The following is a 21,749-nucleotide window of genomic DNA, read 5'->3' on the forward strand; positions in this document are numbered from 1 at the left end:
AATGTTATAAAGCCTTTCGGGAACTTCTCGCCCCTTTAATGCTGGACTCCTTTAACTCTATTTTGGAGGTTGCATCCTTTCCGGCTGATTCCACGTTAGCACACATTACGGTCATCCCTAAGACAGGGAAGGATCCGAACACATGTGGGAACAACAGGCCGATTTCCCTACTTAATGTGGACCTCAAATTTTATGCCAAACTTATTGCTAACAGATTGAATCCCCTCCTACCGGACTTGATACACCCGGACCAGGTGGGTTTTGTCCCTGGAAGAGAAGCCAGGGACAACACCTTAAAAACCCTGGACATCATCCATTATGCTCATATTAAGAAAACGCCACTCATGATACTGTCACTGGACGCCGAAAAGGCATTTGACAGAATATCATGGGTCTCTCTCTCGCAAACCTTGCACCACCTGGAGTTGGGCCCCAACCTCACTTCTAAAATATTGGCACTTTATCGTTCCCTGTCAGCACGTATAAAAATGAATGGTACTGTCACGCTGTACTCTAAGATGTACAATAGCAGTACAGCGCAGTAATGTGGGACTGAGAGGATTCCTGAAACTATTGAGAAGGTAGTTAGCTGGTAAACCACTAGGGGGCGTAAAAGTGGAGGAAACGTATGAGCAGGGAATTCCCTAGCAGAGGTAATACTAGTCAAGCCCACCAGATGGCAGTAGAATCATCAGAAAGCCGTGTCACAACATGAGGTCTTGCAAGTACACAAGGGAAAAGTCTAAACGTAGTCAGAGGGAAGCAAATAGTCAGCAGCCGGGAAATCAGAGCCTAGAAGCGAGGGGGAGTGGGAAGACAAGACAGAATAAAGGTAAACAGATAAGGAACGAACAGGGAGACAGCGGGAGAGACACTGATGGAAACAGACAACAGAGGAGGTTAACAGGTCAGGTGAACACGGAGGTCAGGAGGGGGCAAGGCAGACAACAGGTCACTCAAGAGCAGAACACAGCAGAGCCAGAAGTATCACTGGCGAAGTCCAAGAGAAACAGTGCCCTAATAAAGCAGCCTGACCTCCAGAACGAGGCAGAAATGATTAACCCCTAACGTGACTTGCATCAGTAGTGAAACTTAAAAAAAGGCTCAGCTCCAGCTGAGCCAGGAGTCAATCATGACCTGTACTTTGTCCACCCCCTTTACTATACGCAATGGGACCCGACAGGGATGCCCCCTATCCCCCTTATTATACATTCTGGTGATAGAGCACTTGATGGCGGCCCTTCGGACCAACTCGGACATTCGGGGAATCAAAATAGCGAATAGTGAATATAAATGTTCGGCATTCACCGATGACCTGCTGATCTATCTTTCCAACCCTTTGGTTGGTCTCCATGTGTTGATGTCCGAGTTGGAGCGATTTGGGAGGTGGTCCGGTTTCAAAATGAATCTTGACAAATCGGAGGCTCTAAACGTGACCCTGCCCCGGAGTCAGGTTTCCTCGTTGCGGTCCGGTTTTCCCTTCAGATGGCCCGGTGGCGACAGTATTGGTTACCTGGCTATTACTATCCCGTCTGACCTCTCCAGGCTGTTCTCCCTTAATTTCCAACAATTTATTACTAGGCTGGAGAAGGATCTGGTGGCGTGGCATCGGGGGGTCTTGTCCTGGTTTGGCAGGGTTGGTGCACTTAAGATGACTGTACTTCTCAGACTATTATATCTCCTGCAGACGGTGCCGGTTCATGTCCCCACGTCGTTTTGGCGCAAAGTTCACCAATTATTCATCCAATTTATATGGTCCAAGGGCCGTCCTAGAATTCAGGGAACAGTTCTGACCCGCCCGAAGGACGCGGGTGGCCTGGGGCTACCGGACTGTAGGAGGTATCATCTAGCAGCAGCCCATGCGAGGGTTCTTGACCTGTTGCGTGGCGGAGGCTCCAAGTTATGAGTAAGCATTGCTCACGATGCATGCACCTTGTCGGTACCAACCCTGCCTTGGACCTGGCCCTTTCTGAACAAAAACAAACTCATGGTGGTTTATAGTGTGAGGCAGACCTTACAAACCCTGCATGCTCCCGGGGGGAAAAACACTTTGATCCAACCACTGGGCCCGCTGATGCCAATAACCAATAACCCGAAGTTCCCCCCTGGTGCATCTAATGCCCTTTTCCTGGGTGGTACCAGACAGGCCCCTTTGCGTATGCTTCACGTGGCACCCCAGTGGACGGTTCTCCCACTTACTCTGGTCTTAGGGGACCGCACGCTATCATTTTGAGTATGCACAGCTTCAGCACTTCCTTTCATCTGCTAGTCAGTCACACGAGCCCACACACTCTATGTCACCCTTCGAAAATCTATGTACCTCAGGTCCCAGCCTCCAAACACGCTATTTCGAGCATCTATAAGTTACTGACTATCAACGATTTGGTCCACCTTCCTCCCTTTTGCAGAGCTTGGGAGAATGAGCTTGGACATGTGTTCTCTAGAGAACAATGGGACAGCTGTTTCCATCTATCCCACAAGTCAGCGACCACCACCAGGTCCCAGGAGACAAGTTATAAAGTTGTCTCAAGATGGTATAGGGTCCCCTCCTTGCTCCACAGGTGGTGTCCAGGGATCCCAGATATGTGTTGGCATTGCGAACGGCAGGAGGGTACCATGACCCATATATGGTGGTCATGTACGGTCTTGGCTGATTTCTGGGACAGTGTCTTGAGAGCGATTCAGGAGATCTCGGGGATGGCGGTGCCCAGACGTCCCGAGGCCATTCTCCTATATATGTTCCCACTGCCAAAAAAAGATATATAAACAATCGCTACTCAGGCACCTCTTGGAGGCGGCCAAGACTGTTATACCTCGCCACTGGAAGACCACCGGGTCGCCTTTTGTGGAGGAATGGATAAGTGAGTGGACATAATTTACCAGATGGAAAGGATTCTGGCCCAATCTCGTAATGAAGTGGAGACCACCGCTACGAAGTGGTTCCATTGGGAATCTTTCCTGACTAGTCCTGGTTTCTGAAACGCGAGGTAGACTGTGACATGCACTCGTGAGAACAGAGTAATATTTTCCTGAGTTCTCTTTAATTATGGGTTTTGGACCGGACGGGTAGGGGTGTTCGTGGCATATCTCTCTCCATCTCTATTATTCTTCTTCCTTTTTCATTCTTTCCTTCTCTCCTTTGTTCTTTTCTTAAGTGATTCCTGCCTCTGTGCTATAGATTGCTGATATTGATGGTACCATGATGCTATTTTCTCTATTTTTGCACATCAATGTTTGGAATTGCTTTTATTATGAAAACCAATAAAAATGTTAAATCTTAAATTACGACACGTGGACTGGGGCAGGTGTGCATTTCAATGCCTGAGAATCAGATTTCCAGAACATTTTAACCACACGATGAACAATGTAAAGCAAATTCAAAAAACAATAGCGGTTTTTCAGGGTTTTGTGTGAGTTCACTACATCTGGAAATCACAAAAACAAAAGTTGATTATGTTGGGAAAGAGTCAAAGGTGGTATTTTGTGTTGAATTTGCAAAAAAAATACTTAAATTTGTTGTGTTTTTTATTAACTTATTCTTGTTTTTTTGGCTTATTGCAAACTGAGAAAAGTTTCTCAATTTCGCTAATAAACCTAATTTGCAATAGGGTTAAATAATTTTTAATCACAACTGTAGTTGCACACATAGAAGAACACAATAATTGATATATTGGCTGCAGTATTAGATCTTTGAATGGGAACATGTCGCAGAACTCCATAAGCGCTCACATTGCAGTGCATACTAATAATTTTTTATATGAGACATTGTGAATACTAGAAGTGTAACTGTAAGCCAGAAAATGAACGTTTCTCATTGCCGCACGTTGCTGCTCACTTCTGATCACCTAAGTGAAGCAACAGTGAACAGTCACCGCTGTAATCAAGCTCACATTCATACGATAAATGGGATGTCAATGGATGTGATTGCATTCCAAACATTAGGCACAGCCATGACCGTTCATCACTCCAGATGAATAGCATTGTAACGGGCCATTTTCTGGCTTTCAGTCACATTGCTGATCTCCAGAGGACAAGTTTTAGAAACTAATACACAACATACCACAATAACATTAATTAAATAGAGAAGTTTATCAAAACGTTTAATACATTGACATAGTCAGCTTGAAACTAGATGAAGAACAAAAAAGCTAACAATTAATAGAAAAAAATACCCAGAGAAGATAAGCTATTTCTTCTTCCTTATCACAAAAATGTGTATGGATATAAGACAACTGGCTGCAGAAGGAGCCCCCTCACTTCTCTCATTTCTAAGATTTTTTGAGTATTAGAGCTCTTTCACACGTCCATGTAATTCGGCCCAATGTTCAACCCAATGTTCAACCCATGAGTGACAGATTCACAAAAATATAAGAAGCTGCAAAGCTCTGCTTGGGAGAGCTACGGCCAGTCTGTCCGTGCTTTGTAATCGGAGATCGGATTGAATTCCACAGATGTGTGAAATGTCAGTTAAATTCCTATCTATTTGATGCTATAATCTAAGCTATTTTCTAATATAATTAAGTTCCCTACCATTTCCTAACTGCACAATCTAACTGCTATTCTATTTTCTATTTACTGTCTGATGACGATTCGTTTGAGAATCCTGGTGCATACTGGGATACTCAAAGTGTCACCAGGGGGGGGGCAGAGGCTGTGGCAGTGACTGTAGCTTGTGTCCCCTCCCTGAAATGAAGCATCATCAGTGATCCTCGTTTCAGAGGCTGGTCAGTCCGCCTGTGTCCCTTTCTGCTCTGTCCCAGCTGTCTCTGCTCTGTCCCCCCCTGCACTGTGCATTGTGCGATCTTCACAGTGACAGCATCTGCTCTGTTATCGGCTCAGATCAGTAATTATCAGCCAGTAACAGAAGAAAAATAAAGAGGATTTTAAACTAAAGTGAGAACCACCTTCACTTTTTCCTTCGGTTTGTGAATAGAGCGGTGTTTATACCCAACAAATAAGAGACTAGTGCCACCCTGCTGGTAACATCACTGGTCTACTGCATGTCTATTATAGACACCTCACTGTTACCGGCTATTACTGATTTGAACAGATAACAGAGCAGACGCTGTGCAGTGTGCAGATCGCACGGTGCACAGCGTAGGGAAGGACAGACACACCAGGAACACAGCAGGGACAGACCACCCCTGAAATGAGCGTCATGATGACGCTTCATTTCAGGAAGGAGACAGAGGCTGTGGTCACTACCACAGACTTTGCCCCCTGATGACACTTTCTTTGATTATCCCAGCAAGCACTGGGATTCTCAAACTAAACATCATAAGATTGGAAATAGGAAAGAAAAATAAAATAACAGATAGTGTAGTTAGGAAACAGTAGCAAATTTTTAATACAAGTAAATTAGAAAACAGCTTAGATTATAGCATCAAATTAGATTTCCTTTTGCCTTTGGACCACCTCTTTAAGATGTACTGTACATATTTCAAAGGAATTTTCTGACTTTCAAGTGGATAAGTTATATCACAAAAAATGTAAAAATGAAACAAAACATACCTAAACTGTTGTCCAGATGCAATTTCCATAACTGGATAATGTTAAATAACAAACTAACTTTATGGTGTATCAGAGTCATTGACGTATCCCTCGACAAGAGGAGGGTGCTGCTAGGCTGGGATTTCAGCATTAGACTGAAGAACTTGAAGTGCATTGTAATGCCCAGGATGGTAAATTTTGGGCACCCCTAGTCAAAATTACTGTTATTGTGAAAAGTTATTTGAAGAGTAATTAGTGTGCACACAACCAGGTAAGTAGGTGCTGGTAGACGGGATATAGAACCCCCAGTGACATTCAAATATAGAATTCTTTGTACTCTTCAAAAGAATTTCATGCAAATGTGTTCTTTTTATTTATACAGACAGGTGATAGACAGGTGAAGGTACAGGAAAATGCGACAGACGTTTCGACCTGTTGAAGTCTTTATCACAACGTTGCTGGAATAAAAAAAAATTCAGTAACGTATACACTATACAGACAATAGGGTTAATATATACATATTTACATATAGAAACAGATATATGCATAATTCTATTTAGCAAAAGTATGATGGGCAAGACATCCATACATAGTATCCTATAGAGTTATACTAGGATAGAGTTTAAGGTGGTCCCTACGTTCCTGAAAATTATTTTATTTTTTATTCCAGTGACATTGTGATAAAGACCTAAACAGGTCGAAACGATTCTGTGTCACATTTTCCTGTGCCTTCACCTGTCTGTATAAATAAAAAGAACACATTTGCATGAAATCCTTTGAAGAGTGTGGTGAATTCTATTTTTGATTGTGAAAAGTTAAGCAAGCTGAATGATGAAATAATCTTTAAAAGGCATAAAGTTAAGGATGACATATTTTCTTTGTATTTTAGGCAAAAAAAATATTTTCATCTTTTACATTTTTAAATGAACAAAAAAAGAAAATGGTCCAATGCAAAAGTTTGGGCACCTTGCATGGTTAGTACCTAGTATAACCACCTTTGACAAGTATCACAGATTGTACTGTAAACACTTTTTGTAGCCAGCCATGAATCATTCAAATTTGTTTGAGGATTTTTCCTCCATTTTTCCTTGCAAAAGTCTTCCAGTTCTGTGAGATTCCTGGCTCGTCTTGCATGCACTGCTCTTTTGAGTAGGGATGGGCGATCCCGATCTGTGAAGATCGGGGATCGTACCGATCTCATAGTGATCGTGTGCACGATCCCGATCACGAGTTTTCCTGGGAAGCTCGTGTTACAGATCAAGTCCAGATCGGGTCCAGGGGCGCTAAAAAGAAAGCACATTACTAAAAAACATTATGATCATACTTACAGGTCCCACAACATGTCCTGCAGATTGTCTCCTGGCCGCTTCTGCCTCTGCGATCGATCATTCCTGTGCCGGCTGGTAACCAACACTGGACTTACAGGACCTTCAATGATGTCATACCTACGTGACTAGTCTGGAGTGAATGTTGTACAGACATTGGCTTACAGATTGGTCACATGACTATGACGTTATCAAAGGTCCTCTTAACTTACAGGGGTATTCACTGCACTGCTCTTCACTCGGCAGTTATTGGCTGTTTTCGGCCGTGTTCGCGGTGATGTCAGGGTTCACTCAAGTCCAGCTCATGGACTCGATTAAACTTTGACTGTCACTGTGCGAGTGTTGCATCACCCGACACAGCCACACACTCTCCCGACAGGAGTGATCGGCTGCATGTGTTTCCATGCAGCTGAAGCGCTCCTGTCCTGAGATCAGTCCGTGCAGGGTGATGCCCATGCGAGACGCAAGTTCAATTATCCCCTCACTGTCAGCCTGCTTCTTCCTCTGTAAAGAGCGATGTAGCTGAGCTGACAGTGCTCTCTGCTTCTCACTGTGTATAGACTGTGTCTGTACAGAGTGATGTTGCTGACATGGCTCTCCCTGTGGATTACGTCGGACTAAGGATTATTTTATAATAAAGATGGAGTCTCTAAATGTTTTTTTTGTTTTATTTCTAATAAAAACATTTCTCTGTGTTGTGTTTTTTTTTATTGTTTACTAGAAATTATTGGTGGCTATGTCTAATTTGGCGTGACACCATGAATTTCGGGCTTAGTACCATCTGAGAATACAAAGCTGGTATTAACCCCTTTGTTACCTAGCATGCCACCACAACCAGGGCCGCTGGTTGAGCCGGGTAAAGCACCTGGAAATGGCGCGAAGAAACAATGCGCCATTTCCAAGGGCAGCTGCTGGCTGCCGAGAATCCCAGCCCCCAGCTACCTGGCTTTACCTGACTGGCGATCAAAATACAGCGGGAGCACACGCATTTTTTTTTAATTATTTTTTTTAAATAATTAAAAAAAAATAAAAAAATGAATGGGCTTCCCTGTATTTTTATTGCCAACCAAGGTAAACCCAGGCAGATGGGACTACCCCTTTCACATGTAAAGCTCAATGGAATAAATGGCGCTAAAATAATAATAATAATAATAGTAATAATTAGCAGCCCGTAGCCGTTCGCTTTATCTGCGCCGAGAATTAAAAAAATAGCAGAGCGCTACGTCATTTTCTTTTAATTATCTATTTTTATATAACTATATATTGTGTACATTATATATATATATACTAGCTGTAGTACTCGGGCGCTGCCCGGGATAGTAACTGTCTACCTCCCAGTCTCTGTCTTTGTGTCGCTGTCTGTCTGTCTTGCTGTTCTCTTTCCTTGTCTGTCTGTTTCTATCTCTCTGTCTGTATTTGCATCAGTCTATCTTTCTCAATGTCTGTATCTATCTGTCTGTCTGTCTCTCTCTCTGTCTCTTTGCCCCTCTGTCTCTTTGTCTGGCTGTCTTTTTGCCAGGCTGTCTCTTTGCCAGGCTGTCTCTTTCTAGGTCTGTCTCTTTGTCCGCCTGTCTCTTTCCAGGGCTGTCTCTTTCCCGCTCTGTCTCTTTCCACGTCTGTCTCTTTCCACGTCTGTCTCTTTCCAGGGCTGTCTCTTTCCAGGGCTGTCTCTTTCCAGGGCTGTCTCCTTCTAGGTCTGTCTCTTGCCCGCCTGTCTCTTTACCAGTCTGTCTCTTTCCAGAGCTGTCTCTTTCCAGGGCTGTCTCTTTCCAAGTCTGTCTCTTTCCAGGGCTGTCTCTTTCCAGGGCTGTCTCTTGCTAAGGGCTGTCTCTTTCCCCGGCTGTCTCCTTCTAGGTCTGTCTCTTTGCCCGGCTGTCTCTTTACAGGTCTGTCTCTTTACAGGTCTGTCTGTCTCTTTCTGTCTGTCTCTATCCGTCTAACCACTGACATCTTTTTACCTCATACATAAGGTTCTTAAACGAACAGTTTATTTTGTTCCTATAGCAACCACTGACAGTTGCTATTTTTAGCCTACTAGCTGTAGTACCCGGCATTGCCCGGGATAGTAACTGTCTCTCTGTCTCTCTCCTAGTCCCTGTCTGTGTGTCACTCTCTGTCTGTCTCTTTCCTTGTCTATCTGTGTCTATGTCTCTGTCTGTCTATTTCTATCTCTGTCTGTATTTGTATCAGTCTATCTGTCTCCATCTCTGTGTCTGTCTCTATGTGTGTGTCTGTCTCTTTTTCCCGTCTGTCTCTTTCCCCATCTGTCTCTGTCTGTGTCACTGTTTGTCTGTCTTTTTCTGTCTCTCTATCCATCTCTCCACCGACATCATATAACCTCACGCATAAGCTTCAACTAACAGTTTATTTTGTTCCTATAGCAACCACTGACAGTTCGTATTAATAACCTATAGCTCCCACCTCCATTCAGTTTAATGGCGGCAGGATTTTAGAGACTAACTGTAAAGCACGGGGTTAAATTTTTCTGTCAAAACATAGTCTACGACGCTCCCTGGGTCACATGAGGCGTCTGTGCAAAATTTCGCGATTGTAAATGCGACGGTGCGGATTCCTTTAGCAGACATACATACACACATACACTCAGCTTTATATATTAGATAGCTCCCAGCTCCATTCAGTTTAATGGCTGCAGGATTTTTGTAGAGTAACTGTAAAGCACAGGGTTACATTTTCCCGCCCAAACATAGTCTATGACGTTCCCTGAGTCACATGTAGTGTCTGTGCAAAATTTCATGATTGTAAATGCGACGGTGCGGATTTTTTTAGCGGACATACACATACACACACACATACACTGAGCTTTATATATTAATAATAATAATAATAATAATAATAAGTTTCATTTCTATAGCGCCAACATATTACGCAGCGCTTGTTTTATATATATATATATATATATATATATATATATATATATCTATATATATATATATTACTAGCTGTACTATCCGGCTTCGCCCGGGTTAATAACTGCTGTTAACAAAATAGAATGTATTAACAAACATGTATTCTGCACACAAAAACCACAAAACAAATAGATATAAATGTAATTATGTCTGTCTCCCCCTCTGTATATATCTCTCTGTCTCTCTCTTTGTCTGTCTCTTTCCCCGTTTGTCTCTGACTGTCTCTGTCTCTTTCTCCGTCTGTCTCAATCTCTTTCCCTGTCTGTCATCTATCTATCTCTTTCCCTGTCTGTCTGTCTATCTCTGTCACTTTCCCTGTCTGTCTCTTTCCCTCTCTTTCCCTGTCTGTCTCTTTCCCTCTGTCTCTTTCCCTGTGTCTGTCTCTGTCTCTTTACCTGTCTGTGTCTATCTCTTAACCTGTCTCTCTCTTTCCCTGTCAGTCTGTCTCTTTGTCTGTCTCTTTGTGTCTGTCTCTTACCCTGTCTATGTCTGTTTCTTAGCCTGTCTGTGTCTGCCTCTTTCCCTGTCTGTGTCTGTCTCTTTCCCTGGCTGCATTGTGACACGCCAACATTCCATTCAAGGGCGTGGCTGTGCATTCTTCTGAAGTTCTGGCTGCACTGTGGCTCCCAGCTCCATTCGCTTTAATGGAGGCAGGTTTTTTGGTGAATAACTGTAAAGCGCGGGGTTAAAATTTCACATCAAAACATAGCCTATGGCGCTCTCGGGGTCCAGAAGTGTGAGTGTGCAAAATTTTGTGGCTGTAGCTGCGACGGTGCAGATGCCAATCCCGGACATACACACACACACATTCAGCTTTATCTTTAGACTAGCTGTAGTACCTGGGCGTTGCCCGGGATAGTAACTGTCTCTCTGTCTCTCTCCTAGTCTCTGTCTGTTTGTCGCTGTCTGTCTGCCTCTCTGTCTCTTTCCTTGTCTGTCTGTGTGTATGTCTCTGTCTGTCTATTTCTATCTCTGTCTGTATTTGTATCAGTCTATCTGTCTCCATTTCTATGTCTGTCTGTCTCAATCTCTGTCTCTATGTGTGTGTCTGTATGTCTCTTTCCCCGTCTGTCTCTTTCATGTCTGTCTTTGTCTATCTCTTTGCCCGTCTGTCTTTGTCCGTCTCTTTGCCCGTCCATCTCTTTGCCCGTCCGTCTCTTTGCCCGTCCGTCTCTTTGCCCGTCCGTCTCTTTGCCCGTCCGTCTCTTTGCCCGTCCGTCTCTTTGCCCGTCCGTCTTTGTCTAAACCTGTCTCTTTCCAAACCTGTCTCTTTCCAGGCCTGTCTCTTTCCAGGCCTGTCTCTTTCCAGGCCTCTCTCTTTCCAGGCCTCTCTCTTTCTAGGCCTCTCTCTTTCCAGGCCTCTCTCTTTCCAGGCCTGTCTCTGTCCCTGTCTGTCTTTCTCTTTCCCTGTCTGTCTCTGTCTGTGTCTCTGTCTTTTTCTGTCTCTCTATCCATTTCTCCACCGACATCATATAACTTCACACATAAACTTCAACTAACAGTTTATTTTGTTCCTATAGCAACCACTGACAGTTGCTATTAAGAACCTATAGCTCCCACTTCCATTCAGCTTAATGGAGGCAGGACTTTAGAGACTAACTGTAAAGCACGGGGTTACATTTTTTCTGTGAAAACATAGTCTACGACGCTCCCTGGATCAAATGAGGCATCTGTGCAAAATTTCGTGATTGTAAATGCGACGGTGCAGATCCCTTTAGCGGACACACACACACACACACACACTGAGCTTTATATAATATATATATATATATATATATATATATATATATATATATACATACACACACACACACATACATAAATATACCGTGTTTTTCCAAAAATAAGACACTGTCTTAAATTTTTTTTGCCCCCCAAAAAAGCACTAGGGCTTATTTTTGGAGGAGGTCTTATTCTTGGAGAAACACGGTTGGGGGTAAGTTTACCCCCCAAAAAAGCAGACCCCCCCACTTCCCAGGAGACTAATACTCACCAGACCCGGACCTCTGCGTGGCTCCCAGGTCCTCCCTTTGATCTCCGGTCGGTGCTGCATGCCTTTCTCCTCTGCTGCTGGCTGACACACTGACAGACACAGCCCGATCGCAGACACACACAGTAAATCACACACAGCCGATTGCAGGCTCACACAGCCGATCGCAGGCACACACACAGCCGATCGCAGGCACACACACAGCCGATCGCAGGCACACACACACACACAGCCGATCGCAGGCACACACACACAGCCGATCGCAGGCACACACACACAGACGATCGCAGGCACACACAGCCGATCGCAGGCACACACACACAGCCGATCGCAGGCACACACACACAGCCGATCGAAGGCACACACACACAGCCGATCGCAGGCACACACACACAGCCGATCGCAGGCACACACACACAGCCGATCGCAGGCACACACAAACAGCCGATCGCAGGCACACACACACAGCCGATCGCAGGCACACACACATCACATCACATCATGCACTTACAGCCGTAGGGAATGATGAGAGCAATTCAGGTGTCCCGCCGCAGGTCCTGTTCGTTGCGCTCCACTGGACTGCTGCCGGCGAGAAGACATCGGTGTCACTGGATGTGGTGAGTATGTATGTGATCCGATGTGTGTGCGATCTGATGTTTGTGTGTGTGATTTGATGTTTGCATGTGATCCGATGTTTGTGTGTGAGATCTGGTGTGTGAGTGAGATCTGATTGTGTGTGTGTGTGTGTGTGTGTGTGTGTGATCTGATGTGTGCGGGTTTGCGATCACTGCAGGTCCTGCCGCTCAGCATCGGGTGAGTGTAATTGCTGCGTGCCACTGTCTATAATGAAGTGTCCTTTAGTATTTGTAACCTTGTTTAGCTGCATGAACACTTCATTATTGATACGGGACTAGGGCTTATTTTCAGGGGAGGGCTTATATTTAAGCCTTGCTCCGAAAATGCTGAAAATCCCTGCTAGGGCTTATTTTTGGAAAAACACGGTACATACATGCACATACACAGCTCTGGCAAAAATTAAGAGACCACTGCTAGATTTTCAGTTTTTCTGATTTTTCTCTTTATAGGTATATTTTTGAATAAAATGTAAATTGCTCTTTTATTCTATAAACTAGTATTTTCAGAAACTAAATACAAGATGTATTGCTTGGAAATTCGGAGACGTTGTCAGTAGTTTATAGAATAAAGAACAATCTACATTGTACCCAAAAATATACAGAGAAAAATCAGAAAACCTGAAAATTAAATTATGCAGTGATTTTATAATTTTTGACAGAGCTGTACACACACATCAGTATATATATATATATATATATATATATATATATATAGATATATATATATACACACACACACACACACACACACACACACACACATACATACAGTCATATGAAAAAGTTTGGGTACCCCTATTAATGTTAACCTTTCTACTTCATGACATTTTGGGTTTTTGCTACAGCTATTTGTGACGTAGCGACCACCAACGTGGTAAATGGTCGCTATATGTCACAGTGGAGAAGGTATCTGCGATATCTAGACGGTAAAGGTTGCTATGGGACTTGTAGTCCACAAAGGCTTCTTGCTACACATAAGGGTCAGGTTCCCTTTAACAATCACAAGGTGCTCTGCAGGGCTGAGATTCACAGACCTCCACCTGTGGGTGTGGCCAGCTTGATATAGGAGACTGGCAATGTGTGTTTGGAGAGAGTGAGAGCAGAGCCGAGAACTCTGCATGGAGCATCCTGTGTGGAGGTTGAGCACAGGACTCAGATATTCAGACTGAGTTGAGTGCAGCCAGACTAGGGCTGTAAGGCCGAACCTCTCCTGGAGGAGACACAGACCCAGGGGTCTGCAGAGGGCCCTGGGGCCAAGAAGGAACCTCAGCTAGAGGTGTCTGCTACCGGGTGCCAGAGAGAGAAGAAAGTGGTTAAAACTCCCACTATGATCTTGTACTAGAGTCTGCTCTGTAAGCTGCAGAGCCGGAAACCTGGAAAAGCTCCAGGCCTGCGTGGAGTGATAATAAGTTTGTGGACCCTCCTGGAACAGCCGAACGGGGCATCGTAAGACCGTCTCCTACGGCAAGGGGTGCCTGTGTGACGGGGACCTATATGGACGGTGCATAACCCGGCTGTGTTCTGGGTCCATTTACATGTACAGCGAGGACAATAAAGCTGTTTTGATCGGACTATTTGAGTCACGGCGTCTTTGTGGTCCTGGGGCACCCCCACCCCGCTACATATTTCAGTTTCATATATCTAATAACTGATGGACTGAGTAATATTTCTGGATTGAGATAAGGTTTATTGTACTAACAGAAAATGTGCAACCCGCATTTAAACAGAATTTGACCGGTGCAAAAGTATGGGCACCCTTATCCATTTCTTGATTTGAACACTCCTAACTACTTTTTACTGACTTACTAAAGCACTAAATTGGTCTTGTAACCTCATTGAGCTTTGAACTTCATAGGCAGATGTATCCAATCATGAGAAAAGGTATGTAAGGTGGCCACTTGCAAGTTGTTCTCCTATTTGAATCTCCAATGAAGAATGGCATCATGGGCTCCTCAAAACAACTCTCAAATGATCTGAAAACAAAGATTATTCAACATAGTTGTTCAGGGGAAGGATATAAAAAGTTGTCTCAGAGATTTAAACTGTCAGTTTCCACTGAACATAGCAAGGAAATGGAAGAACACAGGCACAGTTCTTGTTAAACCAGGAAGTGTCAGGCCAAGAAAAATATCAGAAAGGCAGAAGAAGAATGGTGAGAACAGTCAAGGACAATCCACACACCACCTCCAAAGACCTGCAGCTTCATCTTGCTGCAGATGGTGTCAATGTGCATTGGTCAACAATACAGCGCACGTTGCACAAGGAGAAGCTGTATGGGAGAGTGATGCGAAAGAAACAGTTTCTGCAAGCACGCCACAAACAGTCGCCTGAGGTATGCAAAAGCACATTTGGACAAGCCAGTTACATTTTGGAAGAAGGTCCTGTGGACTGATGAAACAAAGATTGAGTTGTTTGGTCATACAAAAAGGTGTTATGCATGGAGGCAAAAATACACGGCATTCCAAGAATAGCACTTGCTCAGTATCAGCAGATTCTTGACAATAATGTGCAAGAATCAGTGACGAAGTTGAAGTTACGCAGGGGATCGATATTTCAGCAAGACAATGATCCAAATCACCGCTCCAAATCTACTCAAGCATTCATGCAGAGGAACAATTACAATGTTCTGGAATGGCCATCCCAGTCCCCAGACCTGAATATCATTGAAAATCGGTGGGATGATTTGAAGCGTGCTGTCGATGCTCGGCGACCATCATATATATACATACACACACACAATATATACGGTAGTTGTATAACAATAAATACATAATTTTAAAAAATGACATTTTTTTTTGCTAAAATACTAAAAAAAAAAAAAAAAAAAAATATGACATGGGCTTTGCCATATTTTTGTATGCTACCGTGTTTCCCCGATCGTAAGACACCCCCGATAGTAAGACGTAGTGGGGGTTTTGGGGGGGTCGGCTAATGTAAGACGTACCCCGAAAGTAAGACGTAGTAAAAATTTATTTATTTTTTTTTTTTCTTTACAGTACAGTTAAAGCGGCCGAGCGCTCAGCTGAAAGCCCTGACATGCCCGCGGCAAAGCGCTCAGCTGAGCGCCCTAACATGCCGGCGGCCGAGCGCTCAGCTGAGCGCTCTGACATGCCGCCGGCATGTGACAGCTCTCAGCTGAGAGCCCTGACATGCCGGCGGCAAAGCGCTCAGCTGAGCGCCCTAACATTCCGGCGGCCGAGCGCTCAGCTGAGAGCTGACACATGCCGGCGGTCTGGCGCTCAGCTGAACGCCCTGACATGCCGGCGGCTGAGCGCTCAGCTGAGAGCTGACACATGCCGGCGGTCGGGCGCTCAGCTGAACGCTCGGCTACCGAGAAATGTTGAAATGTTGCAGTAATGTTGTCCGTGGTCCATCAGGACCATGGACAACATACAAAATCACACAGCCTCAGTGCCCTCATGTGCAGCCGCTGGTGGTTAAGTTTCCTTAACTTGCGGTACACTTAGGGCGCAATCGCGGCAAGTCCCCATACGGTACATTGCATGGAGACTTGCTGCGATTGCTGTGGGATTTTTTCCAATATAAGACATACCCCGAAAGTAAGACATAGTGGCATTTTTGGGGGTAAAAAGAAAGTAAGACACTGCCTTACTTTCGGGGAAACACGGTAGCCAGGTACAGCAGGCTGGTATGGGCTGCTCCCAACCCCCAGCTGCCTATATGTACCCTGCTGGGAACCAAAAATATAGGGAAGTCCTTTTTTTAATTATTTCATGAATTTCATGAACTAATTTAAAAATAAAAAAACAAAAACACGACGTGGGCTTCGCTTAATATTTGTGTCCAATCGGGTACAACTAGGTAGCTGGGGATTGGAATCCGTAGCGCAGGGTGGCCCAAGCTTTCTGGGCCCCCCCCTGCAAATTGCAGTCCGCAGCTGCCCCAGTAAATGGCTCTTTTATAGAGGCACCATCTGCTGGCGCTGTATCCAACTCTTCCAGCGGCCCGGGTGCTGGTGGCACGCTGGGAAATAAGGGGTTAATACAAGCTTTGTTTTATCAGCTGGTATTAAGCCCGAGATTCTTAATGTCAAGCCAAGTTTGACCCAGCAATTAAGAATCTCCAATAAAGGGTTAACAAATAGACACCACACAAAGAAATAATTACTTATTAGAAATAAATACACAGATACACTTAAGGACTCCATCTTTACTACTCCCTCTCACCCCTCCACAATCCTGGTCTTGTATTTTCTTCAATTGATCTAGCTCTGCTATATTATAAAGAACGTGGGGAGGAAGAATGCTTCTGCTCGCCATGCTGTGTAATCACTCAATGAGTGAGCAGAGGCTGCATGTTGGGTTGGTAAGCGGTGACGTCACCGCTGCCACCGTTGCCATAGTAACCTAACAAGCAGGTTTCTATAGCAACGCTGATCTCCGATCACCCGAATCCCGGGGCCGCTATTCACCGGCTGTGGCATTACAATGTGTGGCAGCCAATCCCTGCATGTAGGCTGACTCTGTAAAGAGCACCGGCATGCAGGGATGGGGAGCCGAGCATCTCACCAGAACTCTGTGCTCGCCGAGTATACCAAGTTCTGAGATGCTTGGGCGAGCACTGGTGAGCATGCTGACACTACAGGACCTTGCATGACGTCATAGTCATGTGACCAGTCTGTAGCCAATGAGATAATACAACATGCACACGTGACTGGTCACATGGCTATGACGTCACGAAAGGTCATATCGTCAGCGGTGGTTACCGGGAGGGCACAGCGATGATCGGACTCAGAAGCAGACACGGCGGGAGACAGAGTCTGCAGGACATGTCGTGGGACTTGTAAGTATAATGACAATGTTTATTATTAACTGTATTCTTTATTTTACAGCCCCCGCTGCCCCATCACATCATTCAACTGTAAAGTCCAAGATCGGTGATTGGATGCAAGATCGTGTTATCTCGATCCCGATTTTTACAAAATGATTGGATGAGTCTCCCCGATCCTGACCATCACTACATTTGGGGTCTTGCCACAGATTTTCAATGATGTCCAGATCAGGGTACTGTGAGGGCCACTATAAAACCTTCAGGTTGTGCCTTTTGAGGTAGTCTATTGTGGATTTTGACGTATGTTTAGGATCATTATCCATTGTAGAAGCCATCCTCTTTTCATCTTCAGCTTTTTTACAGATGGTGTTATGAATGTATGCATCAAGAATTTGTTGAAATTTCCTTTAAGCCATTCTTCCCTTTCCCCGCTTTGGCTACAACACAACCACAAAGCATGATAACTGCCATTTCTTAATTACATTTCAAATTGAGGAAAGGGCATTTTGAAAACACTTTGCTATCTTCTTATAATCTTCTCCTGCTTTGTGAGCCACCACCATTTTATTATTATTATTTATTTATAGAGCACCATTGATTACATTGTGCTGTACATGAGAAGGGGGTTACATACAGAATACATATACAAGTTACAACAGACAGACTGGTACAGAGGGAAGAGGACCCTGGCTTGGTGGACTAGCAGCTGCTTAGAAGAACCCATGGCTGCTGCTTTTTTAGCACAATGTTAGGGGAGGCTGGGTTGTTATAAAGCTGTGAAATTTGCATCACCTGGCCTTTCCTAATGATGATAGTGAACAAGCCATAACCCTAACAGGCTAATTAAGGTTTGAAACCTTGGTCAAAGTTATCTGAGCACACAAATCACCAAGGGTGTCTAAACTTTTGAATCAGCCCATCTTCCTTTCTGTAATTTTTAAAATATAAAATATGATTATTTTTTTTTCTCTAAAATACAAAGGAAATGTGTCATCTTTAACTTCATGCCTTTTAGAAATCATTTAATCTTCAACTTGCTTACTTGTTCACAATAAGTCATTTTGACCAGGGGTGCCTAAACATTTGTATGACACTGTATTCAACACTACAAATCTTCATGTCTTTCTGCAGCAGCAGTGCTTTGGGATTATAAATGGTAGACTAGTTTTTTCTTTCAAAGGGCTAAAACAGCTAAAAAATGGTTGGAGGGGGGCTAAAAGTTTGTGACTGGTTTCTTTTGAAGGGAAGGTGTCGCGTTTTGTATTTTTGTATTAATAATAGTGATTATGCAATCAAGTATTTTTAATACAAAATTAAATTCACTGTTTATATAGTTTTTATTTAATTCTAGTGTTACTGAAGCACTGGGGGCTGCCATCTTGGATTTGCTGTGTGTAACGACAGTTACTAACCTCAAATACGGCAGCGCCTGTGCATAGAAGATAGTTGTCGGGCTCCGACTATATACTTAACACAGACAGCTTTTGATCCGAACCGGACACGCCCCTGGGCTGTCCAGACCACAGCAGAGGGAGGAGATCAGCGCGGTATACAGCAGGGTGCAGAATAGCACTGAATACAGCAGAGCGCAGTATACAGCGGCGCACGGAATACCGCGGACTGCAGTATACGGAGGAGCAGATACAGCAGAGCGCAGTATACAGCAGGGCGCAGAATACAGTAGCGCATGGAATACAGCAGAGCACAGTATACAGTGAAGCGCGGTATACGGAGGAGCATGGAATACAGCAGGGTGCAGAATACAGCGGCCACGGAATACAGCAGAGCACAGTATACAGCGAAGTGCAGTATATAAAGGAGCATGGAATACATCAGAGCGCGGTATACAGCGGCGTACGGAATACAGCGGAGCGCGGTATACGGAGCACGGAATACAGCAGGGCGCAGAATACAGCGGCACACCGTTTACAGCGAAGCGCGGTATATGGAGGAGCACAGAATACAGAAGAGCGAGGTATACAGCGGCACACGGAATACCGCAGAGCGCGGTATACAGGGGAGCACAGAATGCAAGCGTGCATGTGGCAGAACATTGCGAGCGTGTGTGTGGCAGAGCATTGTGGTCAGGCGTGCATACATGCGGCAGAGCATTGCAGGTGGGCCTGTGGCCCTGCATTGTGGGAGGGTGTGCAGCAGCGCATTATGGGCAGGCGGGAATGCGGCAGAGCATTGTGGGTGGGTGTGTGTCCGTGCGGAATAGCATTGCAAGCGTGCATGTGGCAGAGCATTGCGAGTGTGCGTGCGGCAGAGCATTGTGGGTGTGCGAGGGTGTGTGTGGCAGAGCATTGCAAGCATGCGTGTGGCAGAGCATTGCAGGCATGCGTGCTGCAGAGCACTGAAGGCGGACGTGCGTGTGACAGAGCATTGCTGGTACGGGGTGTGCAGAGCGCTATGTGGGGAGCACTATGCAGCTGTCCTTGGTGACACTTTAGACATTAGGATGACTTTGCGGTCACCAACAAAATGGCTCTGCACTGTGATCCTAAACTTCATTCTCTCTTTTGGCAACACCCAGATTGGGAGGGGGAGGTGTAACATCACACACAGGAGAGAAGATTCCACCAACTTTTACTGCAGTTGTAATGTGAGCTAGTTGTACAGTAGCTCTACAGTAGAATTTCAGCAGCTACTCCCCCTAGTGTTTAAGAGTGGAAAATATCAAACTTGTACTTTTTTTTTATATTTTTTTTATATCTATATTTATTTTTTTATATTTATTTATTTTTTTATATTTTTTTATATTTATATATTTTTTTATATTTTGCTCAATTATATTTATATTTTATTATTTATTATTAATTTATATTTTGCTCAATTAAAAACATAATATTTAAACAAAACATTAATACTTTACATTTTTTCAGTGATTATATTCTGATATCATGTCCCTATCACAGCATGAATGTATTTGGTCAGTGCCTTGGAAATAGTTCATAGTTTCTTAATATGACTATATTTGCCTTTAGAGCAGTGCACCGAAACCGATGGCTTAAAAAAAAAATTACAATGATACAACTCGCATCATGCCTTGATAGCCTGCATTGTGAGTTTGCAATAGCTGGAAGCAGGCATTACAGTAAAACTTTCTATGGTAATCGAAAAACCTTACCACCATGGCTTGCTATACAAACTTATTTCATACCCACCTCTTTGACACTTTTTGATAAAAGAGTTATTTCCTTTCAATAATTGTCCAAGATTCTTCCAGACCTTATGGTCTTCCTTATGGAGAATCACTTCTATTTTTCCAGTACTATTTGATGAACAAACTAGATATAAAGGAAAATGTATTAATATATGCCTGCATGTGTGAATAGCAATCAGGAAATAACTGAGTTGAGTAAACAATCAGGCCCTTGACTGTAGTAGATCCAATAATTAAGTATGGCTAGACTCCTGGAAAGATTTAAAAAAAAACGTGGAAAGTTAAAAATTAACTTTTTTCATAACAGAATTAAAAAATAGGTGGCTTGTTATTTAAAAAGTGATTATATCTACTGTTATGTCCCAAGATTCCAGGAGTAAAATACAACGTATAAATCTCTTTTACCAAATATAGTTCAGACAGCTGTTATCTTCCACCAAATCTTGAATACAATACAGCGGTAGACAAATATAAGGATTGCCAAGACCATATTTCACTGTAGGTACCATGCATTTAGAAAAAGGTCACCTCTACCAAAAGCACAGAGTGATGGTGGCATCTTCTCTTTCAATATAGAGCAGTACATCTGAGACTTCCTGATCTCAATGAAATGTAGCTCCCCGAAACAAGCAGCACTCATGCCCCAAATAAGGACACTGCCACTACCATGTTTCACTGTAGGCAAGAAATATTTTTCACATTTATTTTTCAAAATGCATGGTGCCTACAGTGAAATATGGTGCTGGAAGTGTCCTTTTGTGGGGCTGAATAAGTACATTTCATTGATGGTATTATGAAATTCACAAATGTACTGCTCTATATGGACAAAAAGATGCCACCACCACTCTGTGCCGTTGGTGGATGTGTACTTTTCCAACATAATGATCCAAAACACACATCTGTTCCCTTTCTGAAAAACAGGGGAAAGTGATTGAGTGGTCAACAGAGATGGGCGGATTATTTGAATAATTTATATTATTCTTGTATTCGTCACAAATAGTAATGGGCGGACCCAGACTGTAAAAGTCTGAATCTGCGCGGTTTCAAAAGTATCTGGGTGCTGGACCAGGGCCCAGAATTCCCAGGGAATTACGGCTAATGATGCAGGTCTGGCACTCGGATAATACAAAAAATAAGTAAAAATAACACAGCTAGTGGAGGTTCATACTTAGCAAACCTCTGAAGCAGCTGTAACTGCTTCCGCAGCCGCCCATTCACTTCCATGGCCACTCATTAGGCTCATGCACATGCACTGCCTTCCCTGCCCATCGGCATCTGTGATTGGCTGCAGTCAGAAGCGTCCGCACCCTGAGTGACAATGTATCTTTCGCTTCCAATCACAGACCTGGCTTGCGTGTCTATAGCATACAGTAAAAATAAATAAATAAATAAATAGGCATAAGGTCCCCCCATATTATGATACCA

At 43.9% G+C, this 21,749-nt stretch overlaps 1 protein-coding gene across 4 annotated transcripts in view; it reads right to left on the reverse strand.

The window, feature by feature from the left end:
* CYB5R4 (cytochrome b5 reductase 4) overlaps nucleotides 1–21,749 on the reverse strand; it is a 484,942-nt gene that overhangs the window by 109,237 nt on the left and 353,956 nt on the right. For 3 of the 4 annotated variants that reach the window (XM_075340159.1, XM_075340161.1, XM_075340160.1), the window contains exon 10: nucleotides 20,326–20,448. The exons of the other annotated variant lie outside the window; for it this stretch is intronic. In XM_075340159.1, the coding sequence (XP_075196274.1) occupies nucleotides 20,326–20,448 (123 nt within the window). The remainder of the gene's footprint in view (nucleotides 1–20,325; nucleotides 20,449–21,749) is intronic. 4 annotated transcript variants of the gene reach the window in all.

This window comes from Anomaloglossus baeobatrachus, chromosome 3 (assembly GCF_048569485.1).
Source record: "Anomaloglossus baeobatrachus isolate aAnoBae1 chromosome 3, aAnoBae1.hap1, whole genome shotgun sequence".
In the NCBI taxonomy this organism is placed as follows: Eukaryota; Metazoa; Chordata; class Amphibia; order Anura; family Aromobatidae; genus Anomaloglossus; species Anomaloglossus baeobatrachus.